This window comes from Kryptolebias marmoratus, linkage group LG19 (genome assembly GCF_001649575.2).
Source record: "Kryptolebias marmoratus isolate JLee-2015 linkage group LG19, ASM164957v2, whole genome shotgun sequence".
NCBI classification, from domain to species: Eukaryota; Metazoa; Chordata; class Actinopteri; order Cyprinodontiformes; family Rivulidae; genus Kryptolebias; species Kryptolebias marmoratus.
The window spans coordinates 15,522,202-15,537,923 of NC_051448.1; the positions used below are offsets into that span (position 1 = coordinate 15,522,202).

Genomic DNA, 15,722 nt, shown 5'->3' on the forward strand with positions numbered 1-15,722 from the left:
AACAACGAATTAAACAATTGCAACGGCTGGAAAAAGTGCGGGGGATATAGGGCATACATAAGGGAAGTGGGGGACATGTCCCACACATACCCCGGTTATGCCTTTGCTTGGGGGTGCTACGGGGGTGCTATGACTTTTCCAGGGGGAGCTACAGCACCCCCTAGCGCCCCCCTGGCGCCGCCAGTGTGTCTCGTACAAATTTAAACAAGTTAACTATCTTCTTACAAGTTGTTTTTACCAGCTAGAAGCATTTTGTGAAGAATGATGTGATTCATCTCCAACCACTGGATCAAACTTTTGATCAAACCATGGCTCAGAATAATAGAGTGGAGGCATTTAGTAAAACTAGTAGACTTTAAAAAAATAAATAAAAATCACACTTCATTTGAAATAAGTGAAACTAACCATTTGGAAAACATTCATTAATTTATTAAAAACAACAGGATTATCGTAGAGCCTTCTAAACCTCTGGGCTGTGGGCTTTTACTTTGGTAAATCCAGCCTTGGGGGGGGGGGGTAAGGGAGAGCAGTGTGTTGTGTTTTATCATCAATATTAAGAGTCTGAATATATCTTCATGACTATTAAATGACTGATTTTTACTTTCTGCTTTGATTAGTTTGCATTCTAAAGCCCAAGGTGGATTTTAGGGCAACACTTCTAGGCAAAACATATTTATTTATGTATGTAAAAGTGGAGGACGAGTCCTGTAGAATTCACATTCCTCTTGTTTTTGTTCCAAAACAAAATAATGCAACGTGTGCGTACCGAAAGCAGAGAAACACAAACTAAAGTATCGATCTGATGCCAACGTCGGCTCGATCCGTTTGCCACTAACCTGAAACCAATTAGACCAGCCTCTGATGCTCTCCGGCGACGAACCGACAGATGTTCATTGACGAAAAGGAGGAGTGGAGGGGACGGATGAGGAGCTAAAAATGTGCAAAAGTCAATGTGCGATGGACGCACCGCCCCCACCCTTCCCACCGGTTCAACTTCCCCCACAGCCTCACCCTGTCATTTGTTGAGGTCAAACCACAACAAACCGACCGACAAACTGATAAAACACGTCTGGAGGGAAAAGAAAATCCCATAACAACCCGTCCAACAGCGGTGCACGCGGGACGTGGAGTTTAAATACTTCCTTTTTAACCTAAAGAACAAGAAGCATTTAAAGAACTTGGTTACAAACACTATCTTCAGGGATTCAAAACCATTTTTATTACGAGAACATTTCCGATGAACGTTACTGCCCCAAAAATTCCAACTTCAACTTTGTAAAAATAATAATAATAATAAAGACCTCGTATTTCTTGACAAAACGCATGTTAAGTTCAGACTATCAGATCATCTTTTGATGAGAAAAGATGTATTAGCGTATGAACTTCTTGTTAGAAAGGCTTCTTCCTCCCAAATCATATTGTTCCACTGAATAAAAAAAAAATAAAACATCTTATTTTGACATCATGACCGCCTGCTGAACAGTTTGACACTGAGCGTGTTTAATTAAGATTTAGCTTTTATATATATATATATATATATATATATATATATATATATATATATATATATATAAGCTAGTTAGGTGTAACTAACCTTGATATGTTTCTTTTTTTTAATTTGCTGCCGGCCTTCCACTTGAACTCCTGCCACGCAGTTCAACAAAAACAAAATAATTTCTCGCCAACTTGTTAAAAGTGTGTTTGACCACACGCAGACATTGATTTTTTTTTTTTTTTGTAATTATTTTTATTTTTTATGCACCTTGCCTGTTAAGAGAATCTATTTTTTTCTTTTATATCGGGCCGCAGAGGCGCCTAAAAGGCTTCTTTCTCCTCTTTAGTGAAGTGTTATGTAATCTAAAAGAATCGGAGTCTGCCGTCAATAAAGCAACCACTTTACTACTTAATCCAAACACAAGAGCTTTTCAGTGACAAGAAGCTAAAAAAAAGATGTTGATAAAAGTCAGCAAAGCGCAAGGAGCTGAACACACACACACACACCCTGCAGGAGTTGCATACACGGTTACAAAATCAATTCTAACTCAATTCAAAAAGTACAGACCGAGCCTTTAGTGCTGCAGGAAAGCAGCCCAAACGATTCTGTCATTGTGCTCCGTCGAATAATCAATGCCTCCGATTTTTAGAGAAGCTGATTGAATCAGCTGTGTTCTTACGTTTAAACTGAAGGCCTAGCACTGAAGGAATGCATATCGCCCGCCCGCCTGTTATCGCAAAGTGTCAAAAATGAGATCAGCTTAAGATGAGCAGCGACAGAGTTGTGGCCATTTCGCTCAAACCCTGAAAATAAGCGATGGGGGGGCTGAGCCTTGTTTTTTGGTCCCAGTTCTCCTCGTGACCCAGGACAGGAGCAGGCCAGTGTGGGAAACAAATAAAAACAAAGCAGCTAAGAATCTGAGCAACAAGAATTAGTTCATCAAAGAAAAAAAAAAGTGTTGGACGAAGGACGCATGCTTGGAATGCCGCCTCTCTCCCTTTCACTTCGTTAAAAGGCTGCAGTATCACCAGAAGCACTTGTCGTAAAGCCGAGGCCGGCGCGCGGAAGGTGCACGCCGCGGCGGTTAAGTCGTTTGCGCCGGTCGAGCCGCATGTTTGCTGAACGGCAAACAGCTCGGCGAGGTCAATTAGGCAAAGAGAGACAACAGATAATCATCCTTGTGTAAAAGCACGCTTTGTCTTTTAACGACCTACACGGTTGGCAATTAGATATCCAGTTTTGCCAGCTTCACAGCTGAATGCTTCGTTACCTCTTCATTACAATCAATCTGTCTTTAGGCGTCTGCTGCCACAGTGCTGCGGAGAGGTTACCCTTAAACAACCACACCCTGTGCCACGCGTTAGTGCATCGCCTAACAGCAGGAAGACGTGACAGCTTTATGAACTTTCAGTCTCTCCTCCTCGGCTAACCAACCTTTCACTCTGATGCCGCTTCACGCCACAGTTCTGTCAGCTTGCTGCTCTGGAGCATACAGGTGTGTTTTGACTCAATGCCAAGGTGGAAAGACATCAGCAATGACCTCAGAGAAGCAACTGTTGCTGCCAATCAAATCCAGAAAGGATTAAAGGTCATTTCCAACAATTTGGAGTACAAATTTCTACAAAGAGAAAGATTATCCACAAGTGGAAAACATTTAGGACAGCTGCCGATCTTCTTAAGAGTGGACATCCAAGCAGATTCACCCCAGGGTCAGACTGTGCTCCGAGAAATGACAAAACAACCAAGAGCTCCATCTCACACTCTTCAGACCACAGCTAACAGGTTAAAGTTTAAAGTTCATGACAGGACAAGTTGAAAAACACTGAACAAGTACGGCTTGTTGGGAAAAGGTGCCAGGAAAAAACCTCTCCAAAACAAATATGGCAGCATGACTTTGTTTACAAAGCTGTATCTGAATAAAGACTTATGCAACAAAATAAGACCAAAGTAAAGATGTTTACCCTTAATGCACAGTTCCGTGTTCAGTGAAAACCAAACACAGCAGCACAAACGGTCAGCACGGTGGTGGAAAGGTGATGGTTTGGGTTTGGTTCAGAGCCATGGGGCGTTAGGGCGTCTTGTAATCCCTGAGTCGACCGTGGACGCTTCTGTAGACTCCTCTAGAGTCAAATGTGAGGCCATCTGTCCGCCTGGGTCATGACGCAACAAGACAACGATCCCAAACACAGCAGCTAATCTACAACAGAATGGCCTAAAAAAATAAAACAAAAATTTTAAAAAAGGTGTTAAAGTTCTGACCTCAGCCTGATTGAAATGCTGTGGTGGGACCTTAAGAGCGCTCTGCAGAAACAAAAATCTGCCAAACTCAATGAGCAACGATGTAAAGAAGAGTGGAGAAAAACCATGTGAGACGCTGATAAGGTGAGACAGAAAACAACTACTGAGAGTTACAGCTGGTGCTCGCTATTGAATCGAGGGGTCTACTAAGCTTTTCCATTTTGCCTTCATTTGATTTAATAAACAATGAAATGGTAAAATCTGAGTTTAGTTTTGAAGAAATTCAGCGCCCGGTGAAGGCGAGATCATTTCTGATTATGTCGTGATGCATAAAACATAGAAAAGCGTACTGCTTTTTGCTATAACAGTAAATTCTATGGCCTTTTTAAATGACCGTATGAAACAAAAACATAATAAAGACAGGAAATAACAGGCTTGTAATTGAGTCACACCTCACCCAATCGCCTCCAAACACCATCGCCAATCATCGCCGATCAGCCATTTATGTAAACACTTCCAACACACACACACACACCTTTAGCTGTGATGCTACACAACCAATTTATAATATGATGCAAATGTTTGTGAGAGCTGCGTGGTTACACATTTCTTTACGACGCTGTGAAACGCTACAGAAGCCAATTGGGAAAGCGTCCTCCGAAGGTTTTCTGCCGTCAGCCTTCAACAAAACAATCCATCAATTTCCACTGAAAAAAAAACCCCACAACAATACACCAGAGGTGTAACATCCTGAAAATAGTTAAAGAAAAATAAACAATCTTTGGAATAAAAGAATCTTTTGAATCCGTTTTAACCAAGATGACAGTATAATTTCAGGTTATACGCTGACGTGGAAATCAATCCTGTCGAAAGAAGACATGTTTCTTTAGAGCCTCCGATCAAACCGGGGGGTGTTTGATGTTTCATGCAGGAGGATCAGATTTCCTAAGGAGTATCGCTTCAAAGCTAAGAGTCTTAGTTTGCTCTGTCACAGACTCTGATTAACATATTTTCTCGCAGTCAGAGCAGCTAATAGAGACAAAGTAAGCTGCTCTACCAACAGCTGTTCAGCCTTTGTCGACATATGCTTCGGTGGAAACATTTTGCTGAAGATCTATTCAAAGAATATGCTCGTGGTTAAAGGTTTGAAAGGTTCATTTACAACCAAATTACCATAACTCCCTCTCCGGCGAGATCAGTCGGCGTGATGATTTAATGAACGCAGCCACTAAAAGCAAAAAAAAAACGTCGGAGTTTAAACTCTGTCGCTCCTAATTGTGAAACGCACAAGTTCAATTACAGAGCCAAACAACGAACAGCCTTCCACTGAGAGCTGACTCTAATGAAGGAGGGGGGGGGGGGTTCTTTTACGTACTTCTCTCAGAGAGGCGAAAGACGTACACATGACACGCCCAGACGGGTCGAAGCTCGACACACGCATTCAAACACAGGGGTTGCTAAACACACTTCGCCTCGGTTTGACTCGCCCTGGTGATTACAAGTCAACGGCAAATATATAAACGTGTCAGAAGCCCCCCTGGACTTGGCAGGGCTGTGGAAATGAGTCCAACGATTACCGCCGGTTAATTACAAAATGATGGGAACGTGACCGAAAGGGCCGGCTGCCAGCACGGATTAGCGGATGTAAATAACCGAACTCGAAAGGGTAGTTCAGAAGCGTTGAAGTGGCGTTTTGTGGAAAAGGTTATGAAGCATTCACACCTTACCTGTTCCAGATAGCTCTTTGAGGGACTCCAGTTCAGAGACATGCAGTTTAAATCAGGCTGAACTGATGAGCTAACAGCTAGTCCGAGTCCAAACGTGGATCGCTGAGGCCTTAAAGACGAGTCCAACTTGCACAAACCATTCAGATTTTTTTTAACGATTGGAGTTGTTTTAAGGTTTGAGGTATTTTTAACACAATGTGCCAACTTTTTCAGAGTTGGGCTTGTAGGTAGCTCTTCAGTTTTGGAGAAACAGAGTTTAATTCTGACTGGGCCGAGCGTGGCCAAGGCCAAAGTGGATTCCTGCTGCCTTAAAACAAATCCAATCTTGAAAAAAAATAATTAAAATACAATGGTTTGTGCAAGTTGGGAGTTCTACTTAAGGCCTCGAGACAAGTAGGTTATTAAATGCTTCCAACCTTCCCACAGAAAGACCCGAACCATGGCTTTAACGTGAAGGGAAGGGGAGCGTCCTCTGGACAATAACAGCAAATTAACGTAAACAGTCCTTTTTCCAATGACGTCGAGCAGCCATGACGGTAATCCTCCTCCTCATCAGGAGGCGCTCCCGTGTGGAGCTGCAGTCTAAACACACCCCGAGAGTTAAACACAGACGAATATCATTTAGAGCCACTCAGACAGGTCCACCACTGAGGCGTTACAGAGGACTGTGACTGAAATAAACCACCTAATGGGAAGTTCAATACACCGTAATAATCCCTCGAAAGGTTTCCTTAAAAAAAGAGCTGAAGCTCTGTAAATGTCTTGAACCACCTTTGGGTTTTTTTCCCCCCACTGCTCTTCTAAAGTTTAATGATTCTGAATGAATGTTTACGATGGGAAACGATTGTTGTGAGGTTGGCCTCTGGGGGGGTTTTATGGTCTGTTCAGGCTCATCATCACCTTCAGCTCCAAAAATCTGCTGTTCATTTGAATCCATTCTGCCAATGAGACGCTGCAACTGCTGCCGAAGCCTGAAATACAACAAATATAACAGACCCATCGCCATTCGGAGGTCTTCTAATTGTATTTTTTTTTCATTAGCTTTGGTTCTTCTGTTTCAATTTCTAAGACAGAGGTTATCGAGATCCAAATGTGGCTGCTTTCATCCAATTAGACAACAAATCAAACAGGGATTCTGTGATTTAGATATGGCCTTGATTCTGATCCAATCGGACATCCCTGACTTCATCATCAGGTTCAAACTTGTTTCCGAGCGGCATCGAGCTTGTTTTCAAATTCATTGGCAAACTTTCTGAAGCTGACTTATGCAGCAGGGGGGATTCTGAAAAAACTTCCTCTAACGTTTCCACGCAGTTCCCGGCATCGCAGTCCAGTAAATCTGTAAAAGGCCTTCTCTTCCTGGCATTTCTTGGTCTTTCAGTACGCTGACAGATGACACGCGGCTCAACGTTGTCATTGCCCGCCACTGAAGGCGAAGGCGGCGCGATGGTGTTTTTACAGACGCTAAGCTGAAAAGTTGGTGTGGCGGCAGCGGCAATAGGTCTGACGATTTCGATGTAGAACTCCGCCATGATAGGCAGTGACCTTTAAGGAATGTTAGGCTTTTAATTGTAAAAGCAACTGGGGGAGAAAAAAAAGGAACACATGCTGTGTTTGTTAAAAAAAAAAAAACAGCGTAAGGATATCATTTGAAATAGTGGCTCATCCTTTGTGTTTCTATCCTTGAATGACTCATAGGTAGGTGAAAATAATACTCCTCTGAAAATGATCAGATACAGGAACTTGGACTGAAAATAACTGAAAAAAAAAAAAAAGTAGCCAAAGTCCAAAAAATAAATAACTGATAAACCTTAAAAAGAAAAACCCGGACAAAGGATTGCCGAGGACTACTTTAAAGGACTCCACCAACAATGTCTGCTCTCTTTGGAAGCAGAGTAGAAAGAAAATGAGGGGAGGCTGAAACTCGTCCAAACTGCTGTGATATCGCTGCTGAACCTGGCTGAAAATAAACCCGACTGCTGACAGATTTGTCCAGCTGGAAGTCGCACAGCGGAGATAAAACAAACACAGGTTGTTTCAAACATCCATTATGTAGTCATTAGTCCAAACTGGCTGTAATTACCTGTCCGCTGGCAGGGATCCACTCCTGATTCGCTCCGGATTGCCTTTACGGCTCGGTTATTAGTCGGTAAATGACAGGTCGAGGCGTGGGTCATTAAAAGGCTCCCGTATTAAACTTTATGGCACTTGGGATGGTTAAGCAAAGCGATCAGAGAGAGGCGTTAAGGAGGCACTGCGCGGCGGAGAGCGGGGTCCGTTAAAAGGAACTCCAAAAGATTAATGTTCACCTAACGGTAAACCGACGCGTCACAGAGCCTGCCCCCGTCCGCGGCGGCCTCGCGGCGGCCCTGGAACACCTGACCTGCCAGGAAACAGAGCGAAGCTGAATTACTCGTTCGCGATTCTGCGAACAGAGGGAAGGAAATTACAAACGCTAAAGGTCAACTTTTAAAAGACTACATTAAAAAAAGCTAAATAAGCAGCGAATTCATAAAAGTCTTTATACGAGTCACTAAAATTTACACTTCCTCTGACGCCAGACCAGAGATTTAAATGTGGATAAGGCCACTGAGTGCGGCAAAGACAGGATGTAATACGCAAAGTTTATTGAACAAGGATCATGGGACGACAATAAAACAAGAAAAAGGTTTGCTGATGCTACCAAGCTGAGGTCCATCTCACTCATTTACAACCCAGATCAGCTCCAGTAGAAGACAACGACAGGTTCACGCCTTAGTTTTCTGCTCTAAATAGAAAAAGGAATAGTTTTTTTTTGTCTGTATCATTTTTGTTTGTTTTTTTTACTAGATTTACCATTAAAGAAATGATAAAGAATGTCATTCTTGCTTTTCAAAGCAGGGTCGTGTCCTGGTTTGCGTGTTTCTATCCAGATTCTTAGACCAAGAATCTGAACCTTTCCAAAGTTTTCATGAAAAAAATAAATTAAAAAAAAAAGTCTGTAGCCTTAACTATCTTAACTATATCTTTATCTTGTTTTGTTTCCCGGACTATAAGGCGCACTTAAAAGCCTTCAATTTTCTCAAAAAAAGACAGGTGAACCAGCTCCGCTAGAGCACTGAAATCATCCATTTTGAATGGAGCGCGGCGCACGCAGTCCACGTGAAGTTACAAAAATTGGGAGGTGCACAAAGATGCGCTTTATATGACAAAAGTTCAAAAATTGACCACTGATTGGCAGTCTACCTTATAATCCAGTGCGCCCTATAGTGCGGAAAACACAGTATGTGCAATGCACCTGTACCACAACATGATGCTGCCACCACCATGCTTGACAGTTGGGTTTGACTCCTTTCAGACAGACTTCTTGTCTCTGCAGCCAAGCAGCTCAATCTTCGTCTTTTTACCCAGAAGGCATTCTGGCTCCTTTCAGAGCTGTTTCTGAACACCCCAACCAGTTTCCTTTCAGCTGGGGGAGGACAGGGGAGGACAGGGGAGGACTGGGGAGGACTGGGGAGGACAGGGGAGGACAGGGGAGGACAGGGGAGGACAGGGGAGGACAGGGGAGGGCTGGGGGGGCGGGGCAGTTTGGGTTTTCTTCCAGCCCTTGGCAGACCGGCGACACGTCGGTGTAACTTGTGCTTACGTACGGTAGTTTGAGCCGATGGTCTCGGACTCTGAAGCTGTTTAAAAGCAATTCCAAAAGAAATGTCTCCAACTTCTACATAAACCTGAGACCAGACTGGGAACGGCCAAAGTGCATCACTGGAAGCACATCGGTTAGTTCACTTAAAATGTGTGAGGCTGTTCAGTCTTGATGTCTGTAACTCCTGCTTTTGCTTCCGTTTATTAAATAACCTTTTTTTGTTTTTAATTTATTTAAGCCTGTCACCCACTGCTCTGCTCTCCTGGGTCCTCAACCAACAACAATCGTTGCACAACCCAATGACTGCAGTCAAACAAATCCAAAGAGAAACTACCAGCTGCAGTCGATCGCGATCACTAAGGAAAAGTTAAAAGACACTGTAGAGGCATCAGACCTTTTTTATATATTTATTTTTTAAATCAATGCATCTGTTTGTTGGAGAATCACTAAAAGCCCCGTGTTGGAAACGATAATACTCCACAAAAACCCCTTTGAAGATCAGCGAGACGAACCTCCGGGAGGCTCGTGTGTCACGTCGAACCTGCCCGGGCGTTTGTGAAGCCTTTCTTTATTATCATTCATCTGATCTGAGCGGAACAAAACAAAAACAAGAAACAAAATCAGAGCCTGTTTCATTTTCAGCCAACACAAGCAGGCTCCATACGATTCAAGTCACTCTGAGGGAACCACAAACGGGTGCAGCATGAAGTTTAAACCCCCATCATCATGCACACACACACACACACACACACATAGAGTGATCCAGGTAAACACATGGTGCATCCTTCCAGATGATTATAACACTGGTGGTCTTACACTTCAGCTGCTGTTGGGCCATGATAACACACACTGTGCAACACTCCCTGGGCTTCTCCACCTCCTCCTCCTCCTCCTCCTCCACCTCCTCCATCATCCATGCTATTATCTGCAACGACCTCCAGACATGACTTCAGAACAACAATAATAAAAACCACGGAGGGGAGAAAGCTGGCAACCCTCACTCCGCCTGAACAAAAATAACAGTAATCAGAAAAATGAGAGCCAGAGGAGCTACTCACCGTGTGGTGGGGCTCGGTCGTGTGGCAGACACCACCTCGTCTTGTTTTCAGGAGGAAGCTACCTTATTTTTCCGAACCTCATAACCTCTGCGGCTGAAAGTGGAGGAAACAAGCTCCGAACATCGCCCGTCGTTTCGCCGGAGAGGAGGAAGCTGTTCCACGACCATTAAAAATAAAAAATAAAAAAAATAGAAAAACAGATACGGCTATAGGGGACTTAACTCTGTTACGAGTCGAGCTCCCCTTTTTTTTCTTCCTCTTCCTCCCGTATCCAGTCCGTCTCTGTTTCCGAAAGCCAGCGAGCCCCGTCTTCGGAGTTGACTCGTCCCAGTTCGCTCGCGGTTTCCGACGCAGTTCGGGGGAGCCTGAACGCAGCACGCGCAGCTTTCAGTTTGAACAACAAAACTCGCTGCAGACAGACAGACAGACAGGCTGGGTAAGTGGGTGGGTGGGCACCTCCCCTCCTCTCCTCCTCCAAGAAATCCTCGGTGAAGCAGGTCCTCCAGAAGTTTGCGGGCGATGCTTGAAACCCAAAAAGCAGCATTCGTCGCATGGCCCACCGTGTCGCACGTCGAAGTTTCGAACCGAGTTCCCGTGCGATCTGTTTGCTCTCAGGGGACGCGTTTGGGATGACTCTCAGCTACTGCCACACAAAATCTCAGGTGAATATCTGTGAAAATGACTGAGTTACGGCTTTTTCTGTACGGGCTAATATCCGTTAGCTGGGGTGGCCATCTTGATTTGGATCGACCCTAAAAGGTGATCAGTTGTAAATGAACATCCAGTGATTACTTACTGAGAGTTTCATTAAAATGCATCCAGTGGTTCATGAGATATTTTACTTACAGACATAAATAAACAGCCATTTACATGCAGGGCTTGTGCACCACCACAAAAGGCACATTAATAGATACATTGGCTATTTAAGTTTAGTTATAGAATATTTGTAAATGTGGCAGTAAACGTAGTATTTCTTTTTCCACCTATTTGTTGTAGTAAAATTACAAATCAATTAGCCACTCCAGCGTTTGCCTGCCTTCTCTGAAACTCAGTTTTGCACTCTTAATTAACAGCAGTGATAAGCCTTTTTTTTTTTCAATAGCCAGGAGTTCATCACAAGTGTCAAACACATCCTTAATTATCATTAACTGGTAATTAAACTTAATTCTCCCACCAATCAATTATTTCTTGTACAGTAGCTAATTGGCGAGCTTTGCATTTGGTTGCTGCCGCTCCCCGTACATTAGCATTTTAATTGGATTTCGTTGCGGCGCTGCAGCCGAGGTGCAACAGTTTAGGACCAAGTTGAGCGTTTTCCAGGCCCTGAAAGTGTAAACGCTATGAGCTGTTTTTTTTTTTTTTGCCCTTTATGAATTAAAGTGAACAGACCTCCATGTTTTCTTCGTCAGCAGGCGCTTTACTGTTATAAAAAAAAAAAAAGGAGAAATAAATATGCAGCTGACATAAAACTACATGTTGTCAAAGGGGAATTAGAAAGCTGTAATGTGCCGAGCTGTGACAGCTTTGGGTCGTAGTAACAGTTAAACCTTTTTAAGTTGAAATGTAATTTTATTTGGCTCTCGTTTATTTCAATCGGAGTTAAATCTGTGTTTGAAAACGACTGGAGGCTGATGAAGAAACCCTTATTCCCTGCTCTGTCCAGACTTCAGCGCTCGGTTCACCTATCTGCTGCCGGTGTGGGGATTATCCTTAGTTACACGACCACTGCGGGATTCACAATTAAGCTGAATCAGGACGCAGGGTTTAGTTTCACGGAAACAACCCCCTAACTAGACAGCACTGAGCAGAAGAACGGGACAAGTTGGAACACGAACCCGTTCGGAGCCGACAGAAGGGTCCAGAGTCCGCGTCCAGCGTAGCTGCCGGGTTTTTATGGCCGTTCTCCACGTGACAGGTTTCGCCAAACATCATCCTCCTGACTCGCAGAAGTGTGCAGTTTGCTTTGATTTCGTACTTTTACTTTGAAACACGTTTGGAGACCGCAGCTAGATCAACAAAAGTGAGTGTTCATCCAGGAAAGACTAGTTGGGAAATCTGTTGCTAAAAGCTAAAAAGGAAAAGTCACAGCAACCATCTCCTGCTGAGGTGAACATTTTGACACCTGGATTGGTCAAACTCCCGAGAGTAGGAAGAAGTAGTAAGACGCCGAAAGACCTACGGAAGAAACTACGAACAGGGCAAGCATAGTGTGAACCCTGATTCAACATTCACACAATCAGCGAGTGCTTCAGTGAGACTGGGTGAGTGGGAAAAAAAAGCCTCCTGCTTAAGTTCAGACGTTGGTCTCATGATGAAGCTTTGAAAAGCTCAGAGGTAAAACTTTAATTGCTCCCAGCCTTTCGTGTACCGTCTTGTTTTTTCTCCAATCAACAAGACCAATCACCAGCCTCGGTTCCTGCCCTCTTTGAGAACTTGATGACGAAGGCTGGGCAACCAACGGCGCAGCGGCAATGCTCCCGCTCTGGAAAGTCATTTTGCCTCTCCCCATCCGAGAAGAACAGAGGTGGCGCATTTTGCGGGATCCGACGAGAGCGATGTTTGAATTTTCCATCAAACTCCTGGGGCCGAGAGTGTTCGTTTCTTTAATTGGGTTAGTGGGCAACATTTTGCTCATCGTTTTCATCATTCAGACCAAGTCGTCTCACGTTAAGTCGTTCGAGTTGTTTCTCCTGGGACTCGCCGCGGCCAACTTGGAGGAAATCGTCATCATCAACATATACATCGTTATCGTCCTCCGGACCTCTGCCGGCACCTGGTGGTGTCGCCTGTTCAAGTTCCTGACCATTTTCGGCGAAATGGCCAGCATCCTCTTCACCGTCGTCATCTGCATCTACCGCTACCAGAAGCTGCGCGATGCCAAGCGGGTCAACCTCCCCATCTGCCTGGACGGCGTCCGAGCCGCCTGGATGCTGAGTGGGGTTTGCGTGACGCTCTCGGCGCTGATCGGCCTGCCCATTTTTGCCATCACCCTTCAGGGCTCCGTGGAAAACGGCACCGAAAACAGCGGCGGCTGCCCTCCTGACTTCTTCAACTGCGACAAAAACAACTGCCCCCCACTCAACCTTGTATATAAATACCTGTTCTTACTGATATGCTACCTGCTGCCCCTGATCATCGTCACAGTCAGCAGCTGCCTCATCGTCATAGTGCTTCTGAACCAGGAGAAGGCGGTGATACCGGTGGATGATGGATGCCCGGACCAGCATGGCAAGAAGATCCACAGTCATAGTCACAGTCATAGTCACAATCTCCATCGGAGTACAGTAGCTGTAGTAGCAGCTATGTGGTTATTCCAGGTAGACTGGACTCTCTACTTGATCTGCCAGTGGACTTTAAGCCCAAATGAAATTCCCTTTTGGTTGGAAATTGAGTTCTTTATCTCAACTTCCTATACGTCCATAAGTCCATATGTGTATGGGATTGGAAATCACCTGTTCTCCATCAAGAACTTTAAAGCTCTTTTTAAGCTTTAGACCAGCCTCTTTGTGTTTTGGCTAAACCAGAGGTGTCCAGTCCTGGTCCTGGAGGGCCACCATCCTGCATGTTTTAGTCGTTTCCCTGCTTTTCACCAGAACTTCGGGTTCTGCGGAAGCTTGTCGATCACTCAGTCATTCGCATCAGGTGAAAAAAGCAGAGAAACACCTGAAGCAGGCAGGACAGAGGCCCTCCAGGACCAGGACGGGACACCACTGGGCTAAATGTTGCCAAACTCCTCTTTTTTTGTTAGTCAAAAAAAGAAAAATTGTATCTAAGTTAATTTTTTATATATAAATTTATTGAAAAACAGTTTGCCCATTTTTTTCCACGTGGGAGGTTCCCAGATCCCCTACCAGAGGCCTGGGACCTTGAGGGTTCTGCACAGTGTAGCTTGGCTCTGGTGGTCATGAACGTCTTGTTCCAGTAGACCATGTCCTGGTCCCCCAACATCTGATGTGGGTCTACGCCTCTCACTCATTTCGTAGGCGAGTTTGCCACCGGGGCTTGAACCCCAAACCCTAATCAAGGCACGCCCCGTTGATCCGTATCAGAGCAGCTCTCTCGGCTCCTGATCCGATACCGCCTGTGGTTTTACGTTGCTTCAAACGCACCGCCATGCAACTTCCCCACAGCAGCTGCGATAAGGCGCCCGTCGTGATGCAAGGGCCTGGAAGTTAAAGGTGCGTTTCTCTGCCGTCAGGCGGCGAAGGATTCGCTAACAGAACACCCAGACGGCACCAAACGAAGGCCACGGCTGCTCTAACAGTCCCATGTACTGAGACATGGAACAAGCAGCAGAATAATGAGACTTGATATTGGTCGGTCCTTACTTTTAAAAGGATCGGATCTGTGTCATGGATTGGGACATGCCTAGTTAAAATAGCACAGTGCTAAATGTACTAAGTTACCTACCGTTGACCTTGAACTCATCATCTAGTTAGTTTCCTACAGCTCTAAGCAGGGATTTTCCATCTAATGAGGAACAATGGCACGCTGCTTGGATAAAATAATTGCCCATTCAAGTTGATTTATTAGAAGGTAGAAAAGAAGCTGTAAATGAAGCTGATTGTTGATGTTTTTAAAACAAACTAAAGCCTTAGCTGTTCAGCCCGGCTTTTAGTTGACTTATTTATTCGCAAATCAGAGCAAATCTTGTGTTTGTTTTATCTGTTAGCTTCATTGTATTTCTAGTTTTGACTTTTCACTGTATTTTAACCTGATTTATTTCATTAGAGTTATTTCATTGCCCCGGCACTCACAGATGTGGTTATTTTTTATCTGAACTCACTTTTTTTCCATTTTATTAGTTTTTTTTTAGCACTTTGGTTATAAATTTAAAAATTCATGTTAAATTATTTACCTATATATGTTTTATTTTAATATCTACCTCTGGTGTTTTCTGTATTTTCTCGATCCCTTTGTGTTACACCTATAAATGTTTAATTTTGCACTTTTGTAACTGATTGCTTGTAGCTGTTATATTTTGTTTTTATCTGCCGTGAAGCACTTTGTGTTGCACCTCACTGTATGAGAAGTGCTTTATATATAAAGTTTGATTTGATTTAGCCCCTGTTGTATGCTCGGTTGTTGCTTTTTAAAGCCGTGTTCGTTCAGATTGTACAAAAGGAACTGTTCTCCAGCTTCTTTCCAAACAGTAAATCGATCCCACAAGGTGCAGCGTAACGGACAACCGTCTCTGCTCCGCTCGGCAACATGCCGGCTCACACGGCGCCTTGTTTCTTTTAATGCGTTTCCACACACGGAGGCTTTTAGCCTTGCGCGCAGAACAACATGACCTTTATTTGTAGTGTAAGCAGAAAGAAGAAGCAGTTCTGTTCCCCCGCCGCCGCCGCCTCAGACAAAGACACGACAGAGCTGTCAAACAGCTGGGCTCGCCTCAACTGTTCCTCGTGCACTTCCAGAACAGATATTCTCACGAGGAAGTTTGGAGGTTTCGGAGACAAAAAACGAGCGAAAAGACTCGTCAGAAGAGCAAAACGTTGAATTGAGACTAATCTATTTAGATCCAGGATGAAAATAAAATGGAATCTCTGCTGATTGTGATCAATTTGTGATTACAA

General features: G+C 44.1%; 2 protein-coding genes across 2 annotated transcripts in view; one reads left to right on the forward strand and one right to left on the reverse strand.

Annotated features, from left to right (window-relative positions):
• LOC108231734 (bromo adjacent homology domain-containing 1 protein) overlaps positions 1 to 6,992 on the reverse strand; it is a 32,380-nt gene extending 25,388 nt beyond the window's left edge. The window contains exon 1 of the mRNA XM_025004350.2: positions 6,845 to 6,992. Coding sequence (XP_024860118.1) covers positions 6,845 to 6,992 — 148 coding nt within the window. The remainder of the gene's footprint in view (positions 1 to 6,844) is intronic.
• Positions 6,993 to 12,698: 5,706 nt separating this feature from the next.
• LOC108231783 (trissin receptor) lies at positions 12,699 to 13,637 on the forward strand. The gene has a single exon (XM_017409066.1). It carries the CDS (start codon positions 12,699 to 12,701, stop codon positions 13,635 to 13,637), a length of 939 nt encoding a protein of 312 aa, XP_017264555.1.
• Positions 13,638 to 15,722: the final 2,085 nt, after the last annotated feature.

Coding starts and splice junctions, on each gene's coding strand:
- LOC108231783 (XM_017409066.1), top strand. CDS start 12,699: ATGTTTGAATTTTCCATCAAACTCCTGGGGCCGAGAGTGTTCGTTTCT.